Source organism: Amblyomma mixtum, chromosome 6, assembly GCF_055824585.1.
Source record: "Amblyomma mixtum isolate Tamu chromosome 6, ASM5582458v1, whole genome shotgun sequence".
NCBI classification, from domain to species: domain Eukaryota; kingdom Metazoa; phylum Arthropoda; class Arachnida; order Ixodida; family Ixodidae; genus Amblyomma; species Amblyomma mixtum.
In genome coordinates, this window is record NC_143017.1 from 37,423,218 (window position 1) to 37,445,571 (window position 22,354).

Sequence of the window (22,354 nt, forward strand, 5' to 3'; positions counted from 1 at the left end):
CTCCAGCTTCTGCTTGAGGGAGGCTGACGTTTCGCTGGGGTGAACGTTGATCACTCCCTTGCAGACCTCGCCAGAAGCCTTGGCGTGCCCGCGAAACAGAAGCTGGCGGTTGCCGACCGTCAGCGTGACATCGCGAAGGAGCTTCTCAGCGGTTGGCACAGAGTTCAGCCCAAACACTAGCACATTTTGGTCCCACACAGGCCATACAGAGAGTTGCATCTCTCCACAGTCCCATATGATGTGGCGCACAGCAACTACGGCTTCTCCTGGAGCGAAGGTGGCCTTGAGATCCAGTGTCTTGCGTGGCTTGAGCACCACGATGAGTTCGTCGTGTCCAATTCGCGGCGTCTGCGGCGGCCACCACTGGGGTTTGCATGTTGCGTCCTTCAAGGCCGCGCCCCTGACACTCCATTGCGGAGCGTGCGCGGACCCAACCACCGCCTGGTGCTGGGCGGCGGCTCCAGTTGGCTTGGGAGCATTCGTCTTTTGTCGTCGTCTCCAGATTTGGCCATATCTTCCAAGTAGTCATCTTCCGATGTTGGAAGGTCCTCGGGTTGAGCGGTTTCCATGCGTACGACTTGCATGGACAGCGGATCATAGCCGGTAATCGTATTGGGAGCCGCCATCGCCGGGGAGAGAGAGAGAGAGAGAGAGAAAACTTTATTTCAACAGGAATTCGGGGCACGCCCCAGGGTCCCCGCACGACCCCACTGCACTCAAGTGTTTATGTTCCTGAGGTCCATAACACTGACAGCACGGCCGGTGGCGTTGGTCTGCACGGCCGGGTCCTCCGAGCGCAGCAGGGTCTCCCAGTCCTCCCAGGTCTTGAGGTTCTCTATGTCCCGCGGGGGAGGGTCCGCCGGGCAGAGGGAAAGGATGTGGAGGGAAGAAGCGAAGGGTTCTGGGCATAGTGCACATGCGGGAGTGGGAAGGGATGGATGATAGTGGGCTAGGTTAAGGGATGAGGGGAGAGTGTGTGTCTGTAGTCTGCGCCAGAGTGTTGCGTGTTTGTTATCTAGGGAGGGCTGCGGTGGGGGGTAGAGCTGGCGTGAGGCTCTGTATGCCTGGGTCAGCTCACTGAATGTGTACATGCGCTCCTTCGTGAATCCCGCATTCGAGGCCACCTGAGCCCGGTTTAAAGAACCTCGGGCTAAAAGGTTGGCGGCCTCGTTTCCGGGATTCCCGGAGTGCGCAGGCACCCATATCAGCTCCACATGGCGGGGCGAGGATGCATCGGGCGAATCCAGTATGCCAAAAGCAGGCACATGAACTCGGCCTCGAGCAAAATTTAAAATCGCAGTTTTAGAGTCACTTAAAATATACCGGGCTTCCTTGCGAGTGATAGCAAGTGCAATGGCGGCTTCCTCTGCAGCCTCTCGGGACGTGTCCGGAGGAAGAGGTAGTGTGAGGTGGGTGGATGAAGAGTCCACCTCAGCTGCTATCGATTCATCACCCGTGCAGGCAGCGTCCACCCATAAGGCGTCCGGCTCGGGTCCGTACGCTCGACGGAGTCCCTTCGCACAGGCTCTGCGGCGCTGCTCATGGTGGGACGGGTGCATATTCCTCGGGAGCGGCGTAATGAGAAGCTCCCGGTGAAGGGGTCGTGGGATGGCGAGGAGGGTTGGGTCATTGGCCGGTATTCTGATGCCGAGGGAGTCCAGGATATACCGACCTGTGGAAGTTTGTGTGAGCCTGATGTATTGGACCTGTCGGTGGGCCTCCACCGGTTCCCCGATCCTGTTGTGGAGGCCCAGGCCTAGTAATCTTTCTGTGGGTGTGTTGAGGGGAAGATGAAGTGCTACTTTGAATGCCTTGCGAATCAAAGCATCCAATGCGTCTATGTCATGTTTGGATAGTTGTAAGTATGGTGTAATGCACAGCACACAGCTGAGGACAAAGGCATGAATGAGGCGACATAGGTCGCGCTCCTTCATGCCTCTATGACGTCCCGAAACCCTACGGATGAGGTGCGATATCGCGCCTACAACCTGCTTGAGTTTCTTGAGGGTAGTGGTGTTTTTGCCATCGTTCTGCATGTGCAGGCCCAATACACGGAGGGGGCCAACCTCAGGTACCGGATCACCATTCAGTTCAATGGCAATGGGGGAGCGGCAACAGCGGTGGTTCTTAGGACGGATGAGGAGCAGTTCGGACTTCTCTGGGAAGCAAGACAGTCCGATGGTTCGTGTGTAATTTTGGGTGAGGGTGGCTGCTTCCTGTAAGGTGCTCTCTATGTCGCCGTCACTGCCGTGAGTGGTCCACAGGGTGATATCTTCGGCATGAAGAGAGTGCTTCAGGTGGGGAGTAGTTGCCAATTTTCAGGCAAGGGAGATGAGGATAATGTTAAAGAGAAAGGGGGAAAGGACGGACCCTTGAGGGGTGGTGATACTCTGAAGCGTGTAGGAGGGGGAAGACAGAGGGACGAAGTGTATCTCAGCCGTGCGGTCAGTGAGGAATGCTTGAATGTAGGCATACGTGCGTGCACCCATATTCAATGGGGATAGAGCAGTCATGATCGCCTGATGTTCAAAGCGATCAAAAGCTTTGGAGAGATCCAAAGCTAAGACTGCCTTGGTGTCACCTGGAAGAAGCGGATCGAAAATGTCGTGTGAGTTGCAGCATGGCGTCCTGTGCGGATAGATGAGGGCGACTTGTGAGTCTCGCTAGCACAACATGCCCGAGGAATCCCCAGCCGGGGCTGGCGAGCGCTGCCGAACGCCCCGCCGCCGTTAGGCTTAGCGCCGCGGCAGTGGGCGAAATCTTCAAAATCTCAGAATTTCGTCATAAATGGGCCCACCTTGGTGAAAGTGGTATCAACTTGTGACGCTGATTTTCGCGGAGACGATGGTGCCAAGATTCGTGGGGTCCGAGTTGAATGGGCGCAATAAGGAGCGATCATACGCGGAGCCCATGTGCGCACGTCTTCTCCCTACGCGCGCCCTCAGCGTCCAGTCAGGAGATCTGGTGGGGCAGCCGCGGGTTCGACTCTCAGTCATAGATACTGATCCAATTTCATTATCGCTTTTTCATGATTTGAGCTCTTAACTCTCGAGGTCCCGTAGTGAAGAGCGGAACGCGACAACGTAAGCGCTGCGGGTTTGAACCTCTGCTGGGAGCTAGGCTCTAACTAGCAAGTTTATGCTGCACTAAGCGCTGAACCGTAAGCCACCATTTGGAACATTCTGCTGCGAACAATTGGCCCAATCCGATTATTTCCGACGCTCGGTACGCCCAATTACTACGACGCCGAAAGCTTTTCGGCCGAAAGAGCTCTATACGCTATCGCATAATAAAGATGTTTTAGTGTGGTTTGGTTTATTGGGGTTTAGCGTCCTGAAGCGGCTCACACTGTGAGGGACACCGTAGTGAAGTGCTCCGTTAATTTCGACCACCTGGGGTGCTTCAACGTGTACTGACATCGCACAGTACACGGGCTTCTAGGCCGCCTTGTAGGCCGCAGCGGTGGCTCAGTGGCTTATGGTGCTCGGCTGCTGGCCCGAAAGACGCGGGTTCGATCCCGGCCGCGGCGGTTGAATTTCTTTGGAGGAGCAATTCGAGGCCCGTGTACTGTGCAATTTCAGTGCACGTTAAAGAACCCCAGGTGGTCGAAATTTTCGGAGCCCTCCACTACGGCGTCTCTTTATAGCCTCAGTCGCTTTGGGACGTTAAACCCCATAAATCAAACCAAACCAATAAACAAGCTCCTCATGATTGTCTTTTACATGCGTAACAGTGTTTATGTACATATTTGTTGTCTGTAACTGTTTGTTTTGTAATTATTTTGTAAGCGCCACAACTTGGCCTTTAAGCACAGCCAGTGCCAATAAGCTAAGACGCCGTTTCGCCTGAGCCACTCAGCTTACCAATTAAACTTTGAGGCCACTTTTTTATATGAACTGCCTCTGATTAGGAGACGTAGAACTTTTCGTCAATTTTCTTCGTGGACTGCTAGTTGGCAAATAAGCCCTGCTACACTCGACGCTTTTGCTTCGTAATGAAGACAAATGTGGGGTCGCAGTAAGCCTATTTATCTTTCACGCACGACAGGTGATGCCAACTACGCCGACGGTTTTTCGATCCAACAAGCTGTATATGGTGTCGAATAATACAGAACAGAAATAGTGCACCATGAGTACACGGCAACCCGCCGCGCGTGCCAGCATTCAAACTGCGTGCACATGTTTCCCACATAAAGAGAAGTTTATTGACTTCCTAACGGTCAGGACAAAAGGAAGATCGTGACAGAAGCGGTGGTCTCTTACATGCCAAAAAAACAGAAAAGGAATTGTACAATGCATGTGGTACTATACGTGACTAATGCGGGCCGGCTGCACCTGAGAGAAAGGGTACCCCATATCGTCGTTCGAGACAATTCCTACGGTTCTCGACAAGGAATGCTGTCTCATATAACACAGTCAGGCGCAGGCGCACTCGATAATCTCTTCACTTCACTGAAATATATTATCAATCACCTATACTGGCGCACTGAAATTTTTGCGCTGCGTTTTCTGGATTTCGCAAAGTTATTATCTAAAACTGCAGACTTGGCGAAGAAGAAAACAACAGTATTTCAAGACCCAAGGCTAAATACTGGCAGTGGCTTAGCTGTGGTTAAGCCTATATATATAAACGATAATATTCAGTTACGCTTGGTTTGATGTCGAGACTGTCGCAGTTCGCGCACGTAGACACACTTCAAACCATGTACACCTCTCCAGGCGCACCCACACCTCTACCCCACTACGCAGGACAAGCAAATCCCACACTCGACACCGACATCACGGAGACGGAAGTCAGAGCGGCCCTCCTGATTCTCCGCGCCAACTCCGCACCTGGTGCAGACCAAATCACAAACTCCATGCTCCGTAATCTGGACGACTGATCGATCACCCAGATTACGAAATACTTCAACCAGTGCTGGAGGGAGGGTAGCCTCCTGCAGTCGTGGCGCCACGCGAAGGTAATATTCATACCCAAACCCAACAAACCACTTACCATTCAAAACCTTCGCCCGATTTCGCTAACCTCATGCCTCGGGAAGCTCCTCGAGCATGTTGTGTTAGCGAGACTCACAAGTCACATGGCGGACAACAATCTTTACCTGCATAGCATACCCAAGCAGCACATGACATCGGTCCAATGTAGGATCTGAGTTGGCAAACGACAGCCCTGTGAAGGCCCCGCGTTGCCTCTGTTCTCCCAGCCTTGGCTCAGCCATTTTTAGAAGTTGGCGGTATTGGACCAGTTTCTCAGACGTTCTCCCAGCCTTGGCTCAGCCATTTTTAGAAGTTGGCAGTATTGGACCAGTTTCTCAGACGTTTTCCCCGCCTTGGCTCAGCCATTTTTAGAAGTTGGTAGTATTGGACCAATTTCTCGGACGTTTCACCCGCCTTGGCTCAGCCATTTTTAGAAGTTGGCAGTATTGGACCACTTTCTCGAATGTTTCCCCTGCATTGACTTTGCCATATTTAGAAGCTGGCCAATTCCTGCAATAGGCAACGCAACTTTGAAGTGCCGACTGCTATGGAGCATCATGCAGTTGCTATTGTGACTTCTTAGTTTTCTCAATTGCGGCGATAGGCGCGATATATATATATATAGCTCGCACATTGTTAATTATTTAATAGCATATATAGTCCGGGGCGCAGATAATGATATCTTCGTAAAAACCCGCATAACCTCCTGTGAGATTTTTTAAATCTCAGTTTTTTAAACTAAAATATGCAAAGTTGCATGCATGCATGCGATTATTTCCCCCTTTAAGGTTGTGGTCTTCGTTCTGTGTAAATGTAAAAAGTCCAGTCGTGCAATGAAAGAATGCGAGTCGGAGAAACATACATGCAGCACCGATTTTCAGGGCTGAATTTCAAAAACTATAAATAGCATTTTATAAAAATAACTTCTCGACTCTAACGTTAAATACGCTGTACCTTGATGTGCTTGGGCGTCGCAGTTAATGCGGTATACCTGCAGAACAGCACCAAAACATATATGCATGGCGCAACGTGTCGAGCACTCCATTAAAGCAGGAATGGGTAAACAGTAACGTGCGTTTGCTCCATGATAGGACAGCGCTGGCCATGCGCTTATATAAGAGATACATATAGCTTAAGAAAAAAACGTTACATCGTCTGCGGGAACTCGAATTGGAAGAATGCGAAGGCATTGCGCCTCCACGGTACTCGTTCTCTCCCTTTGCCTCGTATGCAGCCCATATGAGTTATATGTGTAAGTATATGTGCCTCATATGAACACATATAGGCTTCATACGAGTTCATATGTGCCTCGTTTGACTCATATGGGCACCATATGAGCCATGTGTCGACAAATGCGCCTCGTATCAGCACATATACTTCATACGAGTTCATGTGTGTCACAAATTAATGTGTCTCGTATGAACGCGTATAGGCTGCGTACGAGCTCATACGCGTCACAAATGTCACAGATGAACACATCTGCTGCATATATAGTAGTTCACGCGCTACGGAAAGGTGACTTGTATGAATTACAAATGTGGCATACCTTAACTGACACGCGACACTCGTGCATACACAAGAGCTCCGATATGCACCGTATCAGCTTACATCAATCTCGTGCGAAACACATAGCCGCTGATGAGTGCCTCTCATAGAGTGGGCCTTGCTGTTTGAAACACGCGGAAAAGAAGGGATGAACAAGCGATTAACAAGTGCCCAACCAACGCATAAAAAAAACTCTTGGCCTGTTTCAAATATTTTTCTCCTTGATTCTCTGCTTGTGCCCTCCTGTTGTAAACCGCGCCTATCCAAACAGTATGACGTTAGGCGTTTCCAATGTGCTTGGACAAACGTTCAGCCAGAAGGCAAATGTTGCCTTCTGGGCTTAGTTGAGCTAATAACGCCAGGTATTTTCATGCAAGAGCTCCGACTGTAGTTAACAATATGTGCGCAATGAGAGTACTACGATCAATGGTGCAGGCGCTGTGAAAATTAAAATACATACAAATATCAGATCTTTCAGTGCTTATCACAGAGCACATCAAGATCCACAATATCAGTGGAAGTGCAATCGGCTGTAGTTCAGCTCCTTATACCTTAAAAATAAACATTTGTCCTCGCACCTAACCGTCGAATCCTAAAGTAGTGGGAAGCATAGCATAAGTCTTGTCATCGAAATGTAAAGCAGTTTTTGCCATGCCAGCAGTGGTGTAGTGGGTAGTGTAGTGAGCTGTAGATCTCTAGGTCGGTGGTTCGAATCCGGAACGGCGCGCAGCTTTTTTTTTTCGCGTCCGAATTTTTTTTTTACTTTCTTTAGTTTACTAACTTCAATGGAAGCTACTTTATTGTTAATTGCCTTATAATTCCACCCCAGCCCTTCCCTTTCCCAACAATTGTAAACCAGACACATATGACACATATGTGTCATATGACACATACGAGATATTCCATAATCTCGTATGAACCAGACACATATGACACATATATACGAGATTTTTCGATAGGGACGTATTAATCGCTATCGGTTAATCGTCTTCATATTGATTACGGTCATAGATTTCAATCACGCGTCTTCAGCGCGCACTTCGCTTCTGCGTCGCGTGGTTGCTTCGGACGGTAGCAAGAGTTGGGGGGTGCGTACGTCGACTGATCGATCGTTTCCTGCCGCCTTGATCCAAGCTTGAAGACGTAGATGCGACCGGCCGTTGTGAAATACCGAGATCTTGCAAGATCTCACGGTATTCTTTTTCAACGATACGGTACTTGCGTTGCTTTGCATTCATGGCGAAATGCAGAAGCTTTGCGGTGAAAGACGAGGACCGCAACAGCCGCACAAAGGGACAGCAGACAGGCAGTACGACCAACACCTCCACACCACAAAAGAAAAACAAGCGCGAGCACTCGCGGCATGACTCGCGGGCAGGGTTGCCGTTGGGAACATTTTAAAAGGAGCCAAAACTTGAGCTGAAAGTAGTCAAAAGTAGCCATGCCATTCCATCTTAGCTGTCGCGTAAAATAAGATGTTTTGCTCATTAATAAATTGAAGTGTAAAAAAATTGATAAAAATTATTCTTGGCGGTGTTGTCAACACTAAGCTTCAAAGAATTTTTTCGAAACTAAACGTGTATTTATCCACCGCTTTACGCATAAACGTAGGCATCCACTCTCGCTCCCACGTGCGTTCCAAGCCAATCCCAATCCATAGCTTGTGGTCATTTCGTTTGGACGTTTGGCAGCAAAGCGCGCGCTTGTGAATTTTTATTTCTTCAACAAGCTTTTTGAAGTTTGGTGGCGGCACGCGTGAGTCACCGAGGGGAACCAGGAGGCACTGCTTGCGTAAGTATACATTCTGTCCTTTTTTCCCTTTCATGTTAGTTGTCAGCTAATATTTACTTGTGAACTTGTCAAGAGTGAGGACAATGAGCACGCCTCGTGTGTCGCCCCTTTATCTAACTTGTCTGTAGGCATCTGTCAGCAGTTGTCTTTTGATTAACTCAGCGGCGCATTGCAAGGTGTAACTGCGTGTAAGGGTTGGGGTAATATGAAGTAACACACGTACACGAAGGGAAGCGCTTCTAAATGTCGTGTGTGTTTGTGTGTTCCTTCATCAGGGTGAACGCACTATCCCGGCAAATCTTGTTGGCGCATTGCTTCTGAAAGGGTTTGTTTCTCACGGCACATCGTACATTTATGTACGTGTATAGATATTATGATCATGATCGCAATGACAGTCGTCACGTGGTTACGGCGCTCGGCTGCTGACTCGAAATACGCGGGTTCGATCCCGGCTGCGGCGGTCGAATTTCGATGGAGGCGAAATTCTAGAGGCCCGTGTACTGTGCGCGATATCGGTGCACTCTAAAGAACCCCAGGTGGTCGAAATTTCCGGAGCCGTTCTCTGCGGCACCCCCCATGACCAACCAGTTCCCACGTGCGATGCAGTTGAGTGTTTTTCATCGCCAATTTTTGCTTTTGTGAGGCTAATCGCTTGGTTCAGGCATGCATGTCAGACGTCATAGAGTCGCAGCCTGCATGCCTTGTGCTTGATTGACAAATGCTTCCATGGCAGTGTTGACATTGTTGCGTTGCGAGTCTCCGTGCGATGAGAGAAATGTGGCAAGAACAGGATGAATGAACACAATTCTTCTGTACTACCAGAAGTAATGCTGCTCCTGCCAGTGATCGGTTCCAGAAAAAAAATTGAGAGTACTTTTTATTTATGTGTGTCCCTTCCCGCTACTCAGAGCCTTGCATTACAAAGTCTAGATCAGTGTGACTCTACATATAGCGAGTGCTAGTTTCGTGCTCGCTAATTGAACGCGCTTGTTTTCTCTCTTCCTCATTTGGTCAATCTTGCGTTTTACTGGTTTCTTTTTTCATCGCTATGCTCCTGATAGAGTGCACTCAGTTTGATGTTCAATGCAGTGAAGTTGCACGCCACTATTGCTGGCTGTTATTTGGTTCACATGACAGCAGGCACAGAAATATTGTTTAAATAAGTCCCAAATTGCAGGCGCTCGTGACACTTGTAACTCTCAACTCATGAAAGTTCAGAAGTGCGTTGCGAAGTAGAACGAGATGGTTGTAAGAGTACCTGTCAGTTGTCATGGTAGTGTGAAGTTTTCGGCACCCAAACAGGCAAGTGCCAGTAGAGTATGGCACAGACAGTGTCTGGTAAAAATCCTTGTTTCCCTATTAATCCTTTGTCGTGTTTCCTCTGTGCAGCATGTCAAAACCATTCGCTGTGGTGAAGTTTCCTCTTGAGGACGACTGCCTTGCAGTCATTCCTGTCGGATGGCTCACAGAGACAAAAGAAGAGTGCTACTGGCCTGTGGCCAGGAGCTCGGAGGTGACGCGGCTCGCAAAAGCTGAGGCCGAGCCAGCTCTCGGAGGGGAGTGGATGCGTTGCCCAGTGGTCGTCGTTACCACTTGCCATAAGTAGTCTTATTGCAGACATATTGATGGTAGCTTCATCAGCGATTGTAAAGGCCTCTTTGCTAGATTCTGTGAGTCTGCACCTCTGCATGGCTAAATTACGACTAAGAAGTCATGTTGATAGCCACCGCTTAGCCAGCTGTCAAAAAGAGGAGCAGAATGAACTGTTAGCTATTGCACTTGTAAGCTGATGAACTACATCTGAAACTCATTAGTGCCTTGTTTTTGAAGACCTGTAGTTCCCAGAATTAGTGCTGCACTCAGTATGCTTAATAATATTTAGTACAGAAAGGTTTAGTATGGTAATTTTTTTTTGCATTATGAAACATTTTTTGGCACACAAAAAGCACAGACAAGGAAAGAGCACACAATACAAATGCCAGACATCAATTGATGCTTTGCGTTGTGTGCTCTTTCCTCAGCCATGTTTGTTGTGCACTGAGACAGTGTTTCATAATGCAAATTCAGAACCAACTCATCCAGCTGTTTACATTTAGTTCAGTTTGAATTGTTAGCCTGTCGCAGTGGCTGAGTGGTCCATGCTGCTGAGCCGAGGGCCCAGGTTACATCCTGTCTGTGGTGAAATGGAGCAGTGCAGAATGCGCTTTTGCTCTGTAATATCAGTGCATGTTAAACAACCCCATGTGGTCTAAATTAATCTGGAGTCTTCCGCTACGTCATTCTTCATAGCTTAAAGCTGTTAAATCCTAGAAACCAGAATCACACTTTTAATTGTAAATACAACAATGCCTCTGCCACATGAGTGTTTCACAGGCTTTCAAACTGATAGTCTGTTGGCCTGAGTGTTGCTATACAGGCAGCTGAACGGGCATCAAGTCAGCAAAGCAGCCCTCGGACATATTTTGTAGTGACAATTCTGTTAAGTATGGATACGTGTTTAATTATGAGGAATTATGTGAGTTAGTTTTTGGAACCCATAGTTTGTACGAGATTTTGGTGCATGGTATTGAGGGTGCCTAAGACTGTATGCTGTTTGGGCAATTAAATATGTGCTCTCGAAAGTCTGCCAGTTTCCTTTCATAAGGTTTCTGATATAAACAGCAAGCTTGTGGTAAGCGGCCGTGATGGTTAGCAGTCTATGGTTGAGGAAGGAAGGACCCGTGCTCTCACTGTAATGTAAGTTATCAATCGCTCGTACAGCTCTTTTTTGTAAAGTAAGTACTTTCACAAAATTGGTTGAGGTAGTCGTTCCCCAGATCAACAAACAATATTGTACATGCGAAAAGACTAGAGAGAAATAAATTTGTAGTTTGAATTTTCGAGGCAGTATTGTGCGAAATTTATTTAGGATACCAACAGAGCGAGCCATTTTAGTGCAAACGTAGTTTACACGATCTGTCCAGAGTAAATGTTCTTCAAAAATGACTCGAAGGAACATTGTAGAGCTGACACGAGTTATAGGAGCTTGCTCGAAGTGAATTTGGAAGTTGTTCGGAACTTCCTTATTTTTGGCTCTAAACAGTATGTACTTTGTTTTCCTGACATTAAGTTCTAACCTATTTGATTTTAACCAAACAGACAATTGGGATAACCAACTATTGGAGGCTGCTTGCAAAATATTACTATCTTGCCCTGAAAAAAATACGTTAGTATCGTCTGCATAGATTATAATGTTGTCTGCTGCATGAAGGTTGACGATATCATTAATATATAATAAGAACAACGTTGGTCCTAGAACGGAGCCCTGTGGCGCACCAGACACAATCTGACCGATTTCAGATGAAATACCGTTAATGATAGTTGTTTGAGATCGGTTGTCAAGGTAGCTAGCAAATAAGGTTAAAGGAACGCCGCGTATTCCATAACAATGCATTTTTTCAAGCAATATCTTATGGTTAACCGAGTCAAACGCTTTCCTCATATCAAGGAATATGCCAACTGTTAGCAGTTTATTTTCTATAATTTTAAATTAGCTCTTCTTTGATTTCCAGTAAGGCGGCCTCAGTTGTTTTGTTTTTTTTGAAATCCGTACTGTTGCTTGGAGATGACATGGTTTTTGTCGAGATATTGAGAATGTTTGCAGGATCCTACAAGAGCGCCGAAAAAAAGGTGCGGCGCTACGAGTTCACTTCAGCCCTAGAAAGCTCGGCAGTTTCTGGTAATTGAAATTCTCATATTTCTTTATTGATGAGAAATTATTTTGCATACTCAACAAGACGTTCATGTGCAATTCTTTTTTAGGAAATGAGGGCCACAACGATGTTGTACAGCTGCCGTCACCACGTAAGACATGAATTCTCATTTGTTAAGCCGCCGCGGTGGCTCAGTGGTTACGGCGCTCGGGTGCTGACCCGAAAGCGCGGGTTCGATCCCGGCCAAGGCGGTCGAATTTTGATGGAGGCGAAATTCTAGAGGCCCGTGTGCTGTGCGATGTCAGTGCACGTTGAAGAACCCCAGGTGGTCGAAATTTCCGGAGCCCTTCACTACGGCGTCCCTCATAGCCTGAGTCGCCTTTGGATGTTAACCGCCTTAAAACTAAAACACCATTTCTCATTTCTATTTAATGTAAGGTCAACATTGTGTTAGTTTTGATTGGGGATTTATGGTAGTATGCTTGCAAAATCTGGGAAAAAAACTCCACCGTAGCTAATTGCACTTGCAGAGAAATGGAACGTGCTCAGACTTGGCATCAGCTTTTTACATTTGCCATGCTCTCAGATCAGCAGTGAATCTGCCAGTAACCATTTCGTGGCAAACTCTCTTACCCACGTTAACAGTACTGCGAACAGGTTTCTATTCACATGACATATATTCCGCTCTCTGTGTTTGGTTTCGCCATGACAGTTTCTTTTGTGTCCTTAAATGTACCGTATTTTCCAGTGTATAAGACGCACCCGCCATATATGCAGGCTGTAATTGAAAAAGTTGCTATATAAGACGCACCCCAGTTTTCCCAGTTGGGCTAATGAGGATCAATTAAACACGCTTGCGCGACCATCACGAAATTCACCGTACTTGTGAGAAATTCTTAAGCAACGCTAAGTGGTCGAAAAAGGCAACACTCACGCCATTCCTGCCCACGTTTTGGAAAAAAAGAAAGAAAAACGAAAAAACTCTCCCACATGTCCATAAGAACATTTTATTTCTACTTAAAACCTTGGAAGTCTTCACCTTCGGATGCGCTATCAAAAAGTTCGCCCATTTCTGGTGGCAACGCGACTGAAATATTCTCTTCGCACTACGTACATGGAGCAAACAAAGTGGCAAAGGGTGGCTGAAAAAAGAACGCCGGCTTGTCCTGGCTTGTCTTGACAATGGCGAGAAGCGTGATTGTCGTCATCTTTTGGCATTTCACATTACTTTTGCTTGGGGCCTCCGAAACGGTGGTGTGTTTGTGATCCCGGAAGTCGTCATCCCCGTCGTTTCATGATAAAGTTCACCTAAAAAAAGTTGCGCACGGTGGTCCCCGTATTGAAGTATTAACCGTGTTACAACCGCTTCATTGCTAGTGATATTTTTTCGGTAAAAAAGGCTTGAACATGAACCTGAGTAATTTCTGAACTCTCTAAAAAAAAACGAAAAATTCGCATATAAGACGCACCCTTGTATAGGACGCACCAGCAAGATTTTTGAAAAAAGCCGCTTCTTATACACCGGAAAATACGGTACCAATGCACCATGCTGGTGCATGAGAAATGTAATTATTGAAGTACTATAGACACATATTTAAAAAATTGAAAACTGATTTTTCAGGAAAGAAAGTGGTGCAGTAATTCTCTCGCATTTCAGTGGACATTCATAAGAGAAGGGATAAAGGAGGGAGTGTGAGAAGAAAGGAAGAAGGAGGTGCCGTAGCGCCCTGGGATAATTTCAGCCGACTGGGGATCTTTAACGTGCACTGACATCGCACAGCACACGGGCACCTCTTGCGTTTCGCCTCCATCGAAACGCGCCGCCCCAGTCGGATCACAACGTTCTTTTATGTGTCATAGGTATCTGCATGATGTGACATTGTTTGTCACGTCAACTACTTGTCATGGAGGTGTCGGTTTTGATGGGTTTTGAATTATGAAGTCTTTGTACAGCCTGTGATTGAAACCAAATTAAAATATCTTTTCGGCCAAAGGAAGTGTTACTATTGCCTGGGGGGCATCTCTATATAACCAGGAATTTGTTTCTGAACTTCGTAATTTTGTGTCTATTGTGTTTTAAAAAGATCACCTGTATGAAAAACAGCCTGGCCATGCAACTGTTCTGTCCCTTCTCCAAAAATATCCTGAAGTAGCATTTCTGCATTCAATTAGGATAGAAATGTGACATTGTGGTTGTACACAGTAGTGTGTTCTGTACTTCCTGGATTGCCATCAATGACGCATGTTCATCTCCAGCCCCACTGAATCACGCTGAGGAGAGCGTGAACGAAAACAGTGCGCCACCCAGCAAGCTGGAGGGGTCGACAGCTGGGACTGTTGATGGTGAGATTTTCACTTTGTTTACTTTTGTGCAAAAAGAGAAATGCAAGCCAAACATGGGGACACAGTGAGAGGACAGAACAAATGCTGCTTGTCCCGTCTTTTCACTGTGTTCCTTTCTTTTAATTACACTCCTATTTTGTCTAGTATCAAGTGACACAACAAAATATAGAAGCTAGATCTGCTTTGCCTTAAAGAAAAACAGAGCAAATTTTAAATTTCTCATTGTACCTGCTGCTGCTGAGCAGCAGTCAACAGGCCCAGAAAGACCTAGAGAATGTACTTATTCAGGAAGATATTTGCACGGAGTTCTCCTCAGTGGCTCTTGAAACGGTGCTAGGAGCACATTTCTAGTTTCAAACTATGTGCTTTGAAAGGGGTCACTCTGAAAATCATCACATGTATTTCTCAAAAACCATTGTATTGAACTGAAGTGGTACTGGAATTTACAACCTAGTACTTCCATTGCTTTCTCCTCTTGTGATTCATAGTGGAGTGGTTGTTGTGTGCCCTTCCCAAGAGCTGTATGTTGTGCTTTTGTTGGGTTCTTTTGGATCCTGGCATTTCTGTTGCCTCTCTCGGCCTACATCACCACCAGGAAGCCACTCCTACGAATTGCACTCTACACAGTAGTTCCATGTTCTGTGCATTTGTTTCCTTACCAGCATACGAGGGGGTACCCAAAAGAAACCGGACTTATTTTTGTTTGAACTTATTTGTTCACATTTTCAGCACAGACCTTCAATATCCTTCAAAGTACTCTCCACTTACAATGATACGTTTGTCGAATCTTTCATTCCATTTTTCAAAACATTGTTTAAATTCATCTTTTGTGATCCTTGACAGTCCCTCCGTCGTTTTTTTCTTCACCTCAGCAACATCAGCGAAACGCTTTCCATTCACCTGTCTTTTCATTCTACGAAACAGAGAAAGTAGCACGTGGCAAGGTCGGGTGAGTATGAGGGTTGAGGAACAGAGGTCATGCCATTTTTGGTCCGAATTTGTCGTAGAGACAGCGCTGTGTGAGCAGGGGCATTGCCGTGGTGGAAAAACCAGTCACCGTCTGCCACAAATCAGGCCGCTTACACCGAACACTGTTGCCCAATCTTTTGAAAACATACAAGCAGAAAGCCTGGTTAACTGTCTGACCCTGCGGAAAAAATTCTGAATGGACGACTCCTCTCACGTCGAAAAAACAAATCAGCATTGTTTTGAGGTTTGGTTTCACCTGACGAGCTTTCTTGAGGCGAGGTGAATTTGAAGTTTTCCATTGGCATGACTGTTGCTTTGATTCAGGATTTAATTCAGGAACACTTGAGTTGTCCCCATAGCATCGTCCTTGAACGTCTTTCTGAATATTTAAAGAGTTTCCGTTCCACTTTTTTTGAGAAAAAATCATAATTTCACCGGCGCACGCTGTTCACGAAAATCAGCCATTGCAAAAACGACACTCACACAAAACAGTCGTCACTCTAAAACTCTGCCTAGACTAGTCTGACCTCCTTCAGCGACGGCACTCGGCTTACTGACTCTGGAATGTTCGTTCTATGCACTCCTAGCGGCAAAACGCGGTACCACTGAAGCTGTGCCGATTCAAAAAATTATTCCGGTTTCTTTTGGGTACCCCCTCGTAATTTGGTCGCTTGGTCGCGGTTGGTCAGCAAGGCCCATATTGTAATTTTTCATTGTCTTTCAAAGAATTTTAAAAGTTTACTGGTTGGAAGTCAATGCAGTGCCTTGGATGCAGCGAAATGTGCTGAAAAAAAAATTAATTGCGCTATCACAAAGCTCCCATAAAGGGTGCTGAAGGAGATAAGCAGCCAATAATAGTGGCATGCTCTGAAGGAGGACCTCTTGCTTAGGAAAGAACTGAACAGCCTAACTGCCTTGTGGAGCACATCAGCTGGCTCCTAGTCTTGTCTTGCCTGCAGCAAAATGGATGCGTGGTAAGAGATAAATGTGACCTTGTTTTATTTCTCAACGGTTTGGGACCTCCTCTGCCTAGCAAGAAACATTTGGTCCACCTCTTTGTTGCATTTCGCTTGTCAGCTAAGGGCTATAATTCCATAAGGGCTATCTTTGTTGCAGTTTTAATGCATTGATCCCTGCCAGCACTTGCAGTTAGAACAGATGTCTACCTCCAGCATTTTGGCCAATGTGGGTTTTGCCGTGAGCAATACTTTCCAAATGGTGCAATGCTATATTAAGGGCACAGGCCTGCTCTGCTTTCTCGCTTCTATTAGCACATGCTTCTCATGACACTGGAAGAATCCATTTGCGACTAACTGCTGCCATCTCTGCCATGGTGCAATAGCAGTGTAAATGCCCATGAAGCAATGTAAAAATTGGCGAAGCTCATAGACTGAGAAGTCCTTTACACAACAAGGCTGCAGGTTCTGTGCTAGCTATCACACATAGAGCAGCTCCATTTCACCTAGGTGTTTGTCAGTGCATGGTGACATTTATGGCATTTAAATTAGGCTAGCAAGGAATAGAACATGAATTAGAAGTGTCCTGGAGGATAAAAACTGGGGGAAGTTTAGGAGCATAGTACAGAGTGTGTTGCTGCCTACTGTTAGCCTCATACTGTTCTTTATTGTACCTCAGTGCGCAAATGATATTATTGCGCCCAGGTTAACCCTGCTCTCACTGAAATTGTTGATTGCTTCAGTTTCAGCTACCCTGCTGAAGCTGATGTGCCTGGTGCTGGAGGTCCGACAGCAGCAGCGCGACTTAATGCAGCGGTTACAAAGGCTGGAGGATCGCGTGCTGCTGCGGTCAGACCGGCAGCTGGAGCAGAGGACTCGGCCAGTGTCCCCCTCGCCACTGCCTCCCACCCTTGCACTGCCCGCATTCTCCCCCGAGGAGTTGGACACTGTGGAAGCTGCCGTCCAGGACGACAGCGTGGCTGCTGGACTGGTGATTTAATGTTTCTGATAATTCGTGTCTGGAAAAAATGAATGCCTACTAACGAATTGCATGCATAATGTAATTCCGAGGTTTGTGAAGAAATCTTGAGCTCCAAGAGTATTTGCATGCCATGCTCTGTGAATAACATGCTCTTCATAGATATAATTCCTACTGTTGTGCTGGAGTGTGCTGTCACAGTGTGTTTTGTTAATGTAAATGTCTTGTTCATGAAAGTTGCTTGCTGATATACACACTGGCTGTTTCAGTGAACATTTTCAGGAATTCCTAAGAATAGGGAGTTCAAAATAGAAGAAATATTTGCAGGTACACACGCACAGTTATGCAGTAAATTATGTCCACCACTGCTGAGAGATCGTTCCTCCAAAAAAAAAAATTGTTTTCCCATATCGAACTTGCGCTTCTTTAGGAATTTTTGAGAGTGTTCACTGGAACGCCCTGTCGATTCCTTGTGTGGTGAGATTTACTGTTGGAAGCAAAAGTGGTACGCAATGCCCAGCCGGTAGCAGAGCTTGCAAAAACTGCATCACGTGTCGGGACAGCTGTTAGGGGACTCTCTTTATCTGCTCTTTGGCTCCTATCAATTTGTTGGGCTCAGTAGCAGTGCTGAACATGTGGCGCTCGCAATATTGCTTACGGCAAGTGCCAGTTGTCACATCATGTTTCAGCCACGCAATGCAAAGAAAATGCCACCTGCGAGACTGCTGTCGCATCAGAGCGTTTAGGCGAGAAGGAGCGCTAAACAGCAAACCAAGCTACTGATGCTGGTTCTGTGCGAAGCATTGCACCTGTCACATCTTGTAGTAGCTTGGTATTTGGCGGTGCAGTCACAGGCTTTTTTGGGGCAGTTGCTCTCAGATGGTGTCACTCAATGTCATTCGATGTAGTTTTCCAGAGCTCTGCCGGTGGCCGGTCGTTGCATAACAGACTTGGTTCCAACAAATTTTTTTTCTCAGTCAAATATTTCTGTGATTACATTATTGTTTTACATCGATCAACAGCAAAAAAAAATCCCCTATGCTTTTGTTGCCTGTGGCTGCCTTTCTTCTTATGTGTCTCATAACGAGCCCCTCATTTTCCTTACATTTGTCATTTATTGTTGTGCTGTTTTAATTTAGTTCAGCAGTGGACTTTGTAGCTAACATTAAGGATGTTGTAAGGTCTGTTTTACAGGAAGCTGAGCTTTCGGTTAATATACTGTTGCATGAACTGCTGTGAACACAGCTGGAAGTTGGTCCTCTCTCAGCGCGTCTTTAATTTCGGCTAGGTTTCCCAAATAATGGGGCAGCTTTAACCCACCTCTTCCCTGTCTTTTGCTCACATTATGCACATTTCATTACTTAATCTGCTGCCAAAAACAAGCAACATCGTTTAATTAAATGTGGTTGCTAAGCACGCAGCTTTACTCAGGTGCTTGGGGATTTAAATAAGCGCCCTTTGTATAGCATTAATTAGACTGCTCAATTTCAGGGTAGTGAGCCCCGCCATGGTGGCTCAGTGGTTAGGGCACTCGACTGCTGAACCCAAAGACTCAGGTTCAAACCCAGCCGTGATGGCCAGTTTTCCATGGAGGCGAAAAGCAAGGCGTCCGTGTGCAGTGTGATGTCAGTGGCGCATGTTAAAGACCCCACGTGCTCGAAACTTCCGGAGCCCTCCACTATGGTGTCCCTCATCATAGCCTGAGTCACTTTGGAACTTTAAGTTCTACAAACCAAATCAATTTTAGCGTAACGGCTGTGCAGAGAAAACACATCCAGAACATAGATATCTGCAAAAAGCATTATAGTTATAATATAATAATGCCCAAGATGCAAAGCATAATGGGTAGGAGTTGGCCACCTTTTCTTAATCGCTAAAGTTTCCCTGCTCTTAGTAAACTGGGAAAAAAAAGAATGTCCATATTGGTGGTGGTGCTTTCTGCTGGTAGCAACTAGTCAAGCTATTGTATCATACAGAAATTATGCATTATGATTGTAGGTACTCGCATGGGCTGTTGACAGGTAGTCACACAATTGTCTTAGCTATTCGATTCTGCTAAACTAAATGAAATTATAATTGATGTTTGTGCCTAATAGCTTGTGCACCTGTGGTGTTTCTTTTCAGCGAAAGCAGCTGGTCCACCTGGGGGGCAAGGGCCCGAGGGAGGTGGGCTCCAACATAATGACCGCCATCATGGGGGTGGCTGTACAGAGGATGTACAGCCTCCATGGCCGCAAGGGCAAGTGGTCATTTATTGCCCTGAAGTTATGCAAGGTGGCAACAGGTATGTTGTTGCAGTAGCTTTTAATTGAATTTTAAAAGATGAGTGGAAGAACATGCACCAGGTTCTGCTGCGCTTTGTTTTCTTTTCTTCTTTTCAGTTGATACTTTACCAGTTTTCTTTTTCATTACAGGTGAATATTTTGTTACTGTTTTTATGGGGGTAGTCATCTGCAGTTTTCTTCCATGTGCATCTGAAGATATATGAGTCAGCAGATGCCTTTCAAAGAAAGCCCTCCCATCAGTCACATCCATCTCTTGTCATGGATCGTAGTCGTGCCTTGTATCTGCCAGCCATTTGTGCTCCCATATGTTAGTAGTGCAAAGTGGTCGACCGTGATGTCGCAGCAGCTTTATACAGTTGGTTAGAAGAGCTTTCAGGTGGATTTTCTCCTCAAGTTGTATTTGGATACTGTAGTCCTTTCATTTTGGCACGCACTTTGAGTTAACATGTACTTGTGGCCTTTTCTGTTTTCTCTGTTGCTGAAATAATCTTGATTTCTGTTAACGAGCAAACTTTTTCTGCTGGCCTAAAATGAACGCTTATCTTATGCAGATGCCATCTGTGAGAAGACGGGGGCGGATGTGGTGGAAGCGCAGGGGTTTATTAGGAAGTGGTTGCCAGGTTCGGTGGACCGTGGTGGCGGACGCAAAAGGCGTTTTGCCGAAGCGTTTCTGCCAAGTACCGCTGCCGGCCTGGCAACCACTGCGAGCCCCTGTGCTTCAGCCCCCAGCACAGTGCCCTCCCTTCCCCAAGCGGCCCCCACCTCCCAGAAATCCTCCTCCCGCGCGGCCCTGGCTCCTTCCCAAGGTCCCGCCTCCTGCGCGGCCCTCGCTGCCTCGCAGGACTCGCGCAACCGCGCGTCCCCAGCCACGGTGCCTAATTATTTAATAAATTGTTTCTCAGTTGGATTCTTTCGTTGCCTCATTTTGTTGTGCATGTGTATAGAAGAGATGATTGCAGCTTTGCAATGCCAAAACCCATGGCTTTCCCAATGCGAACATTAACTGGAATGTGAATATTCGCTGAACTGGAAATGCAATGGCATAAACTTCGGGCAAGCGTTAGCAGAAAGGCTGAACAGTGGCCTAATTGTGGTATGTCAAGCCGGTGTTGGTAGAGCAGCTGAAACTGGGTACAATAGCGGCATGAATGTCGGTTCAGTGTTGGTAGAGCGGCTGAACAGTGGTCTGATAGTGGCATGAATGTCGGTTCAGTGTTGGTAGAGTGGCTGAAAGTGGGTACAATAGCGGCGTGAATGTCGTTTCAGTGTTGGTAGAGCGGCTGAACAGTGGTCTGAGAGTTGCATGAATGTTGGTTCAGTGTTGGTAGAGCGGCTGAACAGTGGTCTGAGAGTGGCATGAATGTCGGTTCAGTGTTGGTAGAGCGGCTGAACAGTGGTCTGATAGTGGCATGAATGTCGGTTCAGTGTTGGTCCGAACATCAGGCCAAGGTTGGAAAAAGTAACTTTTTGCCCCAATGCCGACGTCGGTACGACTTTCGAGCCGGTTTTGACCAGCATTATGCCAGCGTCGGTCCATTGTTGGTGTGCTGCTTGGGTAGTGGGATTCCGCCCCCATCTATCCTCACAGGACGCCACGCTGCAACTCACACACGACCTTTTTGACCCGCTTCTTCCAGGTCACACCAAGGCAGTCATAGCTTTGGATCTTTCAAAAGCTTTTGATCGCATTGAACATCAGGCGATCATGACTGCCCTATCCCCATTGAATGTGGGTGTGCGCACGTATGCCTACATTCAAGCATTTCTCAGTGACCGCACGGCTGAGATACATTCGGCCCTTTGTCTTCCCCCTCCTACACGCTTCAGAGTATCGGCACCCCTCAAGGGTCCGTCCTTTCCCCGTTTCTCTTTAACATTACCCTCATCCCCCTCGCCCGAAAATTGGAAACTATTCCCCACCTGAAGCACACTCTTTATGCCGACGATATCACCCTGTGGACCACCCACGCCAGTGACGGCGACATAGAGAACACCTTACAGGAAGCAGCCATCCTGACCGAAAATTACGCACGGACCATCCTACTGTCTTGCTTCCCAGAGAAGTCCGAACTGCTCCTCATCCGTCCTAAGAACCACCGCTGTCGCCGCTCCCCCATTGCCATTGAACTGAATGGTGACCCGGTACCTGAGGTTGACACCCTCCGTGTATTGGGCCTGCACATCCAGAACGATGGCAAAAACACCACCACTCTGAAGAAACTCAAGCAGGTTGTAGGCGCGATATTGCACCTCAACCGCAGGGTTTCGGGACATCATAGAGGCATGAAGGAGCGTGATCTATGTCGCCTCATTCATGCCTTTGTGTTCAGCCGCGTGCTGTACACTACCCCATACTTATCTATCCAAACATGACATAAACGCTTTGGATGCTTTGATTCGCAAGGCATTCAAAGTACCACTTCATCTTCCTCTCAACACACCCACAGACAGATTACTAGGCTTGGGCCTCCACAACACGATCGGGGAACTGGTGGAGGCCCGCCGACAGGCCCAATACATCAGGCTCACAAAAACTTCCACAGGTCGCTATATCCTGGACTCCCTCGGAATCAGAATGCCTGCCAACGACCCAACCCTCCTCGCCATCCCACGATCCCATCACCGGGAGCTCCTCATCAGGCCGCTCCCGAGGAACATGCACCCGTCCCACCATGAGCAGCGCCGCAGACCCCGTGCGAAGGCACTCCATCGAGCGTACGGCTCCGAGCCGGACGCCGTATGGGTGGACGCTGCCTGCACGGGTGATGAAGCGACAGCAGCTGTGGTGGACTCCTCTTTATCTGCCCTCATCACACTA

At 47.1% G+C, this 22,354-nt stretch overlaps 1 protein-coding gene and 1 pseudogene across 1 annotated transcript; one reads left to right on the forward strand and one right to left on the reverse strand.

The window, feature by feature from the left end:
* Positions 1-716: 716 nt before the first annotated feature.
* On the reverse strand, positions 717-5,132 carry LOC149338793 (uncharacterized; annotated as a pseudogene).
* A 6,535-nt stretch (positions 5,133-11,667) lies between these two features.
* On the forward strand, positions 11,668-20,585 carry LOC149338794 (uncharacterized). Its single transcript, XM_089550362.1, has 6 exons — positions 11,668-12,030; positions 12,114-12,155; positions 14,261-14,347; positions 17,016-17,263; positions 19,376-19,535; positions 20,088-20,585. Exons 1-6 carry the CDS (start codon positions 11,922-11,924, stop codon positions 20,537-20,539), a joined length of 1,098 nt encoding a protein of 365 aa, XP_089406488.1. The 5' UTR covers positions 11,668-11,921; the 3' UTR covers positions 20,540-20,585.
* Positions 20,586-22,354: the final 1,769 nt, after the last annotated feature.